Consider the following 10,314-nt stretch of genomic DNA (forward strand, 5'->3'; position numbering starts at 1 on the left):
AATGTTTTGAGGCTTACATTGACTTCTGTAAATTTATGTAAACAAGTTTCTTGTTTGAGAGGGTTTTTGAAATGAAACTGTAATATTAATGTGTTCTGGTTTTGGTGTTCAACATTTAATGCAATTGGTGAACATTGATTTCATTGATTTCATTATAGATTGCATTTTAATAGTACATCGTACCGTATATTAATTGTATGTTTGTAAATTACAGTTATGTTTCTGAAAATTGTTTTTAGCCAATTTCACAGAACTGCCAATACGAAAGCATTTATGAAGCTGTGGACTGGAATCTCTAGTCTTGTTCACTCACTGTCACTAGAGGGCGTAGTGGCGGATCGGGACTGTTTTGTTTTTTTTATAAAATAGAACGTAAAAGAATACAGACAGGTCAGACTGTCAGACGATGTACCATGTGACGAGCAAGATGATATTTTGTTTCTACTCATTTGGTTTGCATCGTATTTTAGTTTATATCTCGTTACCTTTTGCAATAAAGCACTTTGGGATGGGTATGGGAGGGGGTTCCCCCTCCCGCTAATAGAAATTATTGAAATTTGTCGGCTAAAAGAGTGCTATCTGGTGTTATTTTAACATGTCAAGGTGATAACAACACCCTTTCCTGATATCACAATTGAAATTTGAATTAACACCAAGAAAAATCGCCAAAGTATATTGTTGCATGCAATACCATCATTATTTTGTCATTTCTGAAAAATTACAGGTTTCATTCAAGGTTGTAAAGTCAGGTCAGTATTCTCAATAATTTGATTGGATTGTAGTGTTTCGGTTTGTTTCAGGATTTGTCAACAGTTAATATAAACCTTAGACAAGAAACTTTAACAGTTTAGGTACCGCCGCCTTTACCCCGTAGGCGGCGCCGCCAGAAACACATGTACCCTGGAATTTAACATTTGTAGCTAGGTTCTGCACTTGTAGCACAACATTTTTTTTAAGCTCATACCATGGAAACAATTTTTTTCTGTCTTGAGTTGGTTGGCATATTTTTTTCCCTACTTTTGGCTGGCGACAATTTTTTTTCTCGAAAATCCTCCAGCTCCACCCTTATATGGTGTGAATCGCAGGTCACGTAATGGCAAGTATACACGTAGTCTAGAATTGTTTCCTCAAACAATATTTTTATGGTGACATTTTAAAGCAGCATCCAGTTTCGCCCAGAATAGTCTTTGTCCTTGAACATTTTCACTCCAAGTTATATGATTTCCCTTTCTCATGAAATACTTCAACAACCCTGGCATCTTCTTCGCTGGTATGTCATCTTTCAAAACCAATATGGCGGCATCACGATGTTCATCAAACATCTTCTGTCGTACCATTTCCAGTTCAAAATAACACCACTCACTTTCGATGAATTCCTTCGTCAAAATAAAGACCGTCTTGCGGCTTTCCTCCACAGATTTCAAGATATTATTGACAATAAGTTCGCCAACCTGGAAATCACGGAAATCCAGACAAAGTTTGTAGTTGTATGGCGGGTTTTCTAAAGTTGGATAGATGACGTCATAGATCCAGTCTTGGTCTTTATGGGAGTGTGATATAAAAGCATCATATCGATGGTGGTTGTCATCTCCAGGTACAGCTTTGTAGCCATGAATTACAATTTTACGATTTACCATGAATATTACATATCTGGGGAGAAAAACAAAGAAATTCACAAAATTTCTCCATGACTAAACTCGAAGTAAATGATTTTCCTTAGCATTGTTAGCATGTAATTAATTCATTGTAAACGTAATATAAGTAACGCCTCCCTTATTACAATACTAATTCGTTTCATTTGTGAAAAATCAGGACGCCTTCAGTTGTGTACGGAGTTACGCTGAGAGCTGACTTGGTTCATGGCAAATTTACTTTTACAATTGCTGGATGGCCTACCTTAGTCTCCATCGATTAGTGAAGACGACAACACATAGAATGCAGAAGATTATCAACGAAGTGACAGAAACGAGAGTAATCATTAATGTTGAATGTGCACACTTTAGTTCATTTGGGTTGAATTGAAGAAGAGTTTGTCCAGACGTACACTTCGTGAAATTTGAATCTCCCAAAATGGCCGTTTTGTTGCTTATCCAACGTCTAAACCATAGTAGATCACAACCACAGTCGAATGGGTTATTTTCAATATGCAAATATGCCAGTTTCTTCAACTTCTGAAGTCCAACGTCTTCTGATATCGATATCAATCGGTTGCTTTCCAAGTTAATGAACTTAATACTCATTGAACTGTCGAGCATATCTTTTGGAAGACTTTGCAAAGAATTGTGGCTGATATCAACAAGCCTCAAGTTGGGCAAACCACGGAACAACTGTTCTGGAATCGCCGTTATGCGATTATCTCCAAGATACACTCTTTCAAGTTTAATATTCTCTTGAAAAGCATTTTCAGCTATCTTGTCAATGTTACTGCTTCTGATTTGTAGCTTTCTCAGATTTTTGAGAGGTTTTAGTAACTCATCCGATATCACCGTGAAGCCCAGGGTATTATGATTCATGTACAAGTGTTCTAAGAAATCGAGACCTTGAAATGCAGTCACCAAACTGCCATCATAAAGTTTGTTGTGGCTCAGGTTGATCAGGCGAAGTTTTTTGAGATAAGACAGTGACGGACCTTCAATGGTGGTTATTTGGTTGTACTCCAAATGCAATGCCACTGTCTCCATGGGCAGATCTGTTGGAATACGTCGATAACTTCGACATGTCACCCATAATCCCGCAGGGCACATCTCGCAAGTACATTCCGGTGTAGGACATGACACGTTCTCCGCTTTTGGACATATGCCTCGTACGACGCTGAATTCAGAAGAAACAGAGAGGAGTAGCAGGCAAAAGACAGACTTTCCACCCATGCTGCAGTCTGTACATGTGTAAATTGTATAGAAATGGGTAGTGAAATGACATTTTCCGGGTTCACGACCATATCGTCATCTCAACATTCACATTTCAAGTCGTAAATATTGTCGAGATTAGCAGTGTGATAAGAATCAAATTACACACATTGAGTAAGCTTAATGTATCCGGCACTCCGACATAAATGTTTATTAAGTCGTCGAAATGTTATCGTTCATGTGTGTGTTCTTTCAAACTTGCTAACTTCACAAGGACGAGTTTAAACAGTTTGCTCAACTTCCATAACCATGACCCGTGGGTCCGATATTGATGGATTTGTTTCTACTGTCCTTGTTGCTTTTGCACTAAGTCTTCCAAGTTGTCATTTGTTTCGAAAGAGAACCCTAAAAGTATGAATGAAAGTGAAATCTCGTAACTCCGGACTTGTTGATATGATTTATACGTAGTGTAATTTGTTGATAAGAGAAAACATTTCTACTCAGTTCCACACAGGAAGGAAGCTTGCAAAGATCAGACGTCTGAGTCACACGTAAAATAGAACAAGGGCGAGTTTGAACATCTAGAATAGTTAAGTATAGATTAGCATGTTCAGACAGACAGACAGACAGACAGACAGACAGGCAGGCAGACAGGCAGACAGACAGACAGACAGACAGACAGGCACGCACATGTCTTTAAAGGCGAAATGACATATAACAAGTTACGGAATTGTAAAAAAAAAATATTGGCTATTATTACGTTGCTTTTGAAAGTTAAACTCGGAACGGGTATTATTAAATGTTGTCGTCATCTGGGGTTGAAGTAGTATGAACTTACTACAGGCGGAAAGAGTCTGAGTGTATAATTCATTTACTTGGTTAAAGAGAAACCTATACAGAGTATTTCCTTTATGTATGTTCCTATATAAGAGACATAAACATTGAGAAAGAATCGTTCATCAAATCTGAGTTATGCTTTGAATAACCAACATGATGTATAAATTGGTACAAAGTCACAAAGAATGAGGAAAACAGAACAGAGGGAAACAAAAACGACAAAGGCACAAAATAGACACTCAAATACACAAACCTGCAAACAAACAAACAAACAAACAAACAAACAAACAAACAAACAGCCAAATTTGAACGAAAGCAGAATTTTTTGTTGCATACATTCCACTTTTGTATCAAGTAAACTTGATGTGATGTCAAGAGGGAGAACATTAATTTATGATGGCTTCTGACAAGAAAGACGTATAAGTTACTTATCATAAGTTTTGAAATGAGTACTACAAGGACATTTTTATGAAACCTATTAACAATGTTAAAGTTTTAGTATCAATTGGTTGCATTTATCTCCCAACCAATGTGAGGTGAGGTAAAGTATTTGATTGTAGCATATTTTTAAAATTTGCAGGTTACAAAAATGATACTTTGCTTTGCTATAAATTTTCTAATTCTTGTATAATACTATAAGGATGGGTCAAATAAAATAAGTGTTCCATGTGTTAATGGAGCACGAACAGTCACTTACAATCAAATTATCGTTCTTAAAAAAATTAGTGTGAATCGAATCCTGTAATCAACAAAAACATAGTACCAAAAAATGAAAATAGTAAAGATTTGCAAGTTATTCCTAATAAACTCACATTTATGAATTTTCAAATAATCTTGACAAATTTCATGAGAAATAGCAAATGGTCAATAAACAATTATACTCATGATATTTGTTCATGATTGGGCATAAGTTTTTAGCCTTGTACTACAACTAATCTCATCTTGTAATGTTTTGATTAACCTGGCTATGCCACTGGGGCTCACACTTCCAGAAACGAGCGCCCCCAGTGGCAGAGTATGGATGAATGAGACTAAACTAGAGCGTGTACGTGATATGTTTGTATGAAAGCCTGTAAGGGACAATCACATTTTGTAATTTAAAAATTAAAAATTAAAAATAATCTCGTGAGCACGACATAATATGTTGTGCGCATCTCGTGCTCACAAGATAGTAAGTCGTGCTCACAACATATTATGTCGTGCTCACGAGATTATTTTTTTATTTTTTACTTTACAAAATGTCAATTACTGGCTTTCATATCTTTGAATCTGTGGCTCAAACAATATTTTTATGGTGACATTTCAAAGCAACATCCAGTTTCGCCCAAAATAGTCTCTGTCTTTCGACATTTTCACTCCAAGTTATGTGATTTCCCTTTCTCATGAAATACTTCAACAATCCTGGCATCTTCTTGGCTGGTATGTCATCTTTCAAAACCAATATGGCGGAATCACGATGTTCATCAAACATCTTCTGTCGTACCATTTCCAGTTCAAAATAACACCACTCACTTTCGATGAATTCCTTCGTCAAAATAAAGACTGTCTTGCGGCTTTCCTCCACAGATTTCAAGATATTATCGACAATAAGTTCGCCAACCTGGAAATCACGGAAATCCAGACAAAGTTTGTAGTTGTATGGCGGGTTTTCTAAAGTTGGATAGATGACGTCATAGACCCAGTCTTGGTCTTTATGGGAGTGTGATATAAAAGCATCATATCGATGGTGGTTGTCATCTCCAGGTACAGCTTTGTAGCCGTGATTGATTACTTTACGTTTTACCAAGAACATAATATACCTATAAAAGAGAGATAATTAACGTTAATTTAAGTGATCGAAATTAATTCTTCTTCTTCTTAATCGCGTATTAAATTCAACCTCAGTAATCGAAGATATGTTATCATCTATATAACTTTCGAAGCACATTAATCGTATCTGCAAAATGAGTCATATTTTTCCATCGATAAATGAGGCGGTTACTAATAAACCTGTTGAAGAAACTGTGTCTTCTGTGGATGTGTTACACCACTGCGCATGCAGCAAATCGGTGCTGAATTTCTGCCTGTGTGTTTGAATAAATGATTAGTTTATTCATATAGTTTTGCCCATACGGGTAGACTCCCAGTGCATCCTACGTGTCTATCTCTATCTATAGACCTGTTGCCGGTTCCAAGATGCATTGCGCGTCTCTCCGTACAATGCCATGTATTGTGTACGAGCAGAGGGATTTGCGCGCGCGCGCGCTACTCAGGGGGATGATTGTCACCTGACCGTACCCTGAGTTTACCCCTAAAATCCCTCTCTGCCATTGATGGCGTTTAGTCTTTTTTTTTTTATAAAATCACTCATAGCGAAAGAGGTCAACATGTCTTTCCAGACAAAACAAACTAAATGTAACAGCATAAGCGACGTCCTCTCGCGCAATGCATCTTGGAACCGGAAAATCGACTATATACCAGATGCTAAGTGAATGAATTCAGTTGAACATGTTAATCAACATGTAGTGTTTTATTAGCGCGGACAATTATTTGCCTAATATGCCTTTTAGAATGGATGGGGTGGGTAGATTTTTTTTTTTTATAGATTTGTTTTCATATGTGAGTGTCTAGTTCAGGTAGTTTTGTTTTCCGTTCTTTTCCATTTGGTCTCTGTGTTATTGGTTTCTTCTCATCAGATTTACAGCCATTTCAGATCGGAAGAACAGTTTTATATTGTCTTTTTAAGTTGACGTCTGTTTCCACATACATTATTTGTTGTTGCGAGACTTCACAATCTTCGAGATTTTATAATTTTTTTTCTCGAATAAGTAAAAAAATTCAACTTTAGGATCGGGTAACCGGAATCAGACAATTTTTTTTATTAGGCCTTATCGTAGCGGGGAAATAACAGTATTATATGGTGATGACGTTTACCCATTGTGGACCAAACATCGTCTGATAATTTGATACTTGTTTTTTTACATAGCATATAACTTCCTATACGGCAGAACGTAGTCAAAGACACGTCCCGTCACGTCATGCCATAGATACTTGTAGTCAATGGTTATCGTCCATGGTGTGACATCATACAACCACCCATACTACGTACGTATACATAGTCGTGACAAGAGTCATATTTTATGTGTCGATCAAGCTAACGTGCAATAAAATGCAATAATTGTCATTATACCACGCACAAGCCAAGTTATTGTTTTTAACATAAAATATGGACTGTATACCCGTGATCGTTCTACGTCACGACAATATGTGTCCACGTCATGGGTTCTGTTGTACTTGAAAACGTTCTAAATCGTGATAATTTTTCCCGGTTTTTCATAAATGTTGCTTGCGATGTATGATGATATTATTCCTAAATGTTAATCGTATTTCAGTCCGAAAATACTCGTGACCTAAGGGGCTTTGTCACTACGCGTCCATCGACTCATAGTGAAGGCCCCTTTAGGTCAATAAAACATTTCTTGGCTGAAGGAATTTTTTTTTTTTTTTTTTGGGGGGGGGGGACCAAGTATTTAACATGTAATTATATAATTGTTGTTGATAATTAGACCACAATTATGGTTTGTTCTCACAACAACACAAATTGTCTAGACACGTATATCTAAGATGATGCCCTGAGGTAGACACCTACTGCATCAAACTGACTGTATGACCATTATCGATATCAGTGATCGCTTAACTTCGTTACGAAACAATGCTATCTTACCATGTACTGCATTTTAACAGAACCAAATTTAAGTGTATCTACAAGAATCTCGGAATGGTGTGTTTGGAAATGACTGGCTAAGTTTAACACTAACAAACATTTTTCATATTCTAAAAATTCGAAACTAATAAAAAAAAGTATCGATTATATCTGTTATGAAAACATAAGGCCTATCGAAACTAGATTTGTTTTATATATAAAACACCAATTATATGATAGTTTCCGTTATTAGTCTTAAAACTTAGTTTTCTTTCTGCCTTCCCGGGTATTTTCGTAATTTAGACTTACAAGAGAATAGTTTTGGCCCAGAAAGCAGAGGCAGAGAGAGAGAGAGAGAGAGAGAGAGAGAGAGAGAGAGAGAGAGAGAGAGAGAGAGAGAGAGAGAGAGAGAGAGAGAGAGAGAGAGAGAGAGAGAGAGAGAGAGAGAGAGAGAGAGAGAGAGAGAGAGGGGGGGAGAGATTTATAAACCTATGCGAAATACTTACTGATATCGTTATCTCAATCAAATTGAAATATGATATGCATAGTTTTAAATACGGTGATTTCACAACTCAAGTTGTACTAATTGTGTACATTAGTTTCGTTAACACTTCCGTACCTGTAACAGAGAGGTACACGTCTATACATGGTGTCCTGCTTATTTCATGTAACTATGGTAACGAGCCGAAGGATATAACTATTCAGTTTAATCCCTTTTTGTAGTTCATCAATTAGCCCTACCGCACTAATTCCGATAGATGACAGATTCGAAATAAATCCATTCGGTGACGTCATCACTTTCAGAGCTTTGTGGCTGATTTTCATCGTTATGAAATATGATATTTTGGTATTGCTAAAATGAAATATTCAGTGCAATGTTTGTCTCCTCATTTACTATGTGGTTTATCTGATTGACTATTTGGCTGTAGCAGAGTGTGTAGACCTTTTGTCGTCATACAGTTCGAATGTTACCATCGTACGAAATAGGTCACAGCACTTATATCACACAGAGTAAATGATTATATAAATGGAAGTGAAGCTTTCATGGTTTCTAGCAAGGGCACGCTCCCCAATCTGAACTCTAGGCACAGTTATAAACCAATATAATAGCCCTCAACTACTAGGATTCAATTCATGTAGTCTCTGTATGCATGCATAGCGGCACTGGATTTTTCTTGTTAATGGATTTTAACAATTCAAAACAGATAGCACAGAACTCTAGAAGGTCGAAACGGCCAACATGTAGAAGACAAGGTAAGGGGTGAGATCAATAGTTCAATGTAGGATAAAAAACTAAATTCTTATACTTAGGCCTCAGAACCCCCCCCCCCCCTCCCCTTCTAACTGAATTAGTCAAAATTGAAAATTGCTTCAAACCACACAATCAATTTCAAATCAGTATGTAGTACCAGTAGTATGTAGTGCTATGTTTATGAATATGAAGTCAGTATGAAGTGAGTAAAAAATAGTTCTTTTACGGACAGTTTACTTTATTTTAGTGCCATGCAATTACTATAGCAACAATTCTTCCTTTTCTTAATTTGACATTTTAAAAGGAAATATTGTATTTAGGGGTACAAAACACCAATTAAAAATAAAATCGATTTTGTAAGATGAGAACTATAATGGTACACCCCCACCCCCAAAGTAAAATAATTTAGTTTTTTTAATCCTACATTGAGCTATTGATCTCGCCCCTTAACTACGCTAACTGGTCAACCATGATTACAAATCATAGCACTTGTACCTACCTGATTCGCCATCGATGGACGATGCAAATAGAGATGGCAACTAATGTTATCAAACCAGCTACAGACAACGTTACTACTTTGATGATTGGGAAACCGCACTGTAGTTCGTTAGGATCAAACTGGTGTAAAACTTGTCCAGATGAACATTTCGTGTCGTTTATGTTCTCAAAGCACCGTGCTGTATCCATCCATGTTCGCAGCCACACTACCTCACAATCGCACTCGAACGCATTGCCACTCAAAGTCAGCTTTTGCAGGGTTTTCAAATGTTGGAGGCCGGTGTCTGCTGATATCATTAAAAGTTGGTTGTCTGCAAAGTCTACTTCTATGAGTTTTTCGGTTCCACGAAACATATAAGGAGGCAAAGTCCGTATAGCGTTCTTTGATATAGACAGTTTACGCAGGACCGGCAAGTAACGGAAAAGTGACTCTGGTATAACTTTCAGTTCATTGTCATTTAAAATGATAACATCCAACTTCAGATTTTCTTGAAAAGCACCCCTTTCTATCTCCTCTACGCTTGACTTGTGTAAGTTTAACACCTGCAATTCTTTCAGTTGTCGAAACCAATCGCTTGATACTCGCTTGATACAACGATTGTAACTGAGATCTAATTTAGTCAATGAGACTAAGCCATCAAAAGCAGTCGACTCTATAACATTTGAATCTAGTTGGTTATACGGCAGTGATAATCTTTCCAACCTTCGTAGATTTGAGAATGGCGTACCCCTAAGTTTGGCTAGTCGCTTCTGGTTGCCAATGTACAGAGTTACAGTTTCACTTGGTAAATTACTTGGGATACTCCGTAAATTTTCGTCTGAACATTTAACCGAAATATAGTTTTTATCATATCCAAAATAAGGACACATATGACACTGGCAAAATAACGGACAGGCATCGGTCACGTTCTTCACGAATGAACATTTTCGCAGACGATGTCGATACCCACGATGCCACCGTCTGCTATCGCAACGTCGACTCATGTAAAGAGTAATTACCAACAAGATAACGAACCACTTTAAGAGTAAATTCATGTCTGTGAATGCCTATGCTATATAATCATGAAAGTGGAGACCAAAGATCGTCTTAATCAGATCACAGGTTGGGTACTTCATGGACTGCGAAACTGTAGCTTCGAACTAGTACATGTATTTGTTTAGATGATACTGCAGTACCCTGGCACAGATGACAAGTGCAA

The 10,314-nt window shown here is 37.2% G+C and overlaps 2 protein-coding genes across 2 annotated transcripts; both read right to left on the bottom strand.

Annotated features, from left to right (window-relative positions):
- Positions 1 to 1,127: 1,127 nt before the first annotated feature.
- LOC144433169 (toll-like receptor 2) lies at positions 1,128 to 2,744 on the bottom strand. The gene is made up of 2 exons (XM_078121478.1): positions 1,897 to 2,744; positions 1,128 to 1,650 (listed from the first exon to the last, which is right to left on the bottom strand). Exons 1-2 carry the CDS (start codon positions 2,742 to 2,744, stop codon positions 1,128 to 1,130), a joined length of 1,371 nt encoding a protein of 456 aa, XP_077977604.1.
- A 2,215-nt stretch (positions 2,745 to 4,959) lies between these two features.
- LOC144433171 (toll-like receptor 6) lies at positions 4,960 to 10,099 on the bottom strand. Its single transcript, XM_078121479.1, has 2 exons — positions 9,117 to 10,099; positions 4,960 to 5,482 (listed from the first exon to the last, which is right to left on the bottom strand). The coding sequence occupies exons 1-2, from the start codon at positions 10,097 to 10,099 to the stop codon at positions 4,960 to 4,962; spliced, it is 1,506 nt and encodes a 501-aa protein (XP_077977605.1).
- Between the last annotated feature and the right edge of the window lie 215 nt (positions 10,100 to 10,314).

Source organism: Glandiceps talaboti, chromosome 3, assembly GCF_964340395.1.
Source record: "Glandiceps talaboti chromosome 3, keGlaTala1.1, whole genome shotgun sequence".
Taxonomy (NCBI): Eukaryota; Metazoa; Hemichordata; class Enteropneusta; family Spengelidae; genus Glandiceps; species Glandiceps talaboti.

What these genes read in the sequence shown, in the direction of transcription:
- LOC144433169 (XM_078121478.1), bottom strand. Translation starts at nt 2,744, where the DNA reads ATGTGCCCTGCGGGATTATGGGTGACATGTCGAAGTTATCGACGTATT. An exon ending in ACTAATCGATGGAGACTAAG is followed by an intron (nt 1,651 to 1,896) that starts GTAGGCCATCCA and finishes TTTTCTCCCCAG; the next exon opens with ATATGTAATATTCATGGTAA.
- LOC144433171 (XM_078121479.1), bottom strand. Translation starts at nt 10,099, where the DNA reads ATGAGTCGACGTTGCGATAGCAGACGGTGGCATCGTGGGTATCGACAT. An exon ending in GTCCATCGATGGCGAATCAG is followed by an intron (nt 5,483 to 9,116) that starts GTAGGTACAAGT and finishes TCTCTTTTATAG; the next exon opens with GTATATTATGTTCTTGGTAA.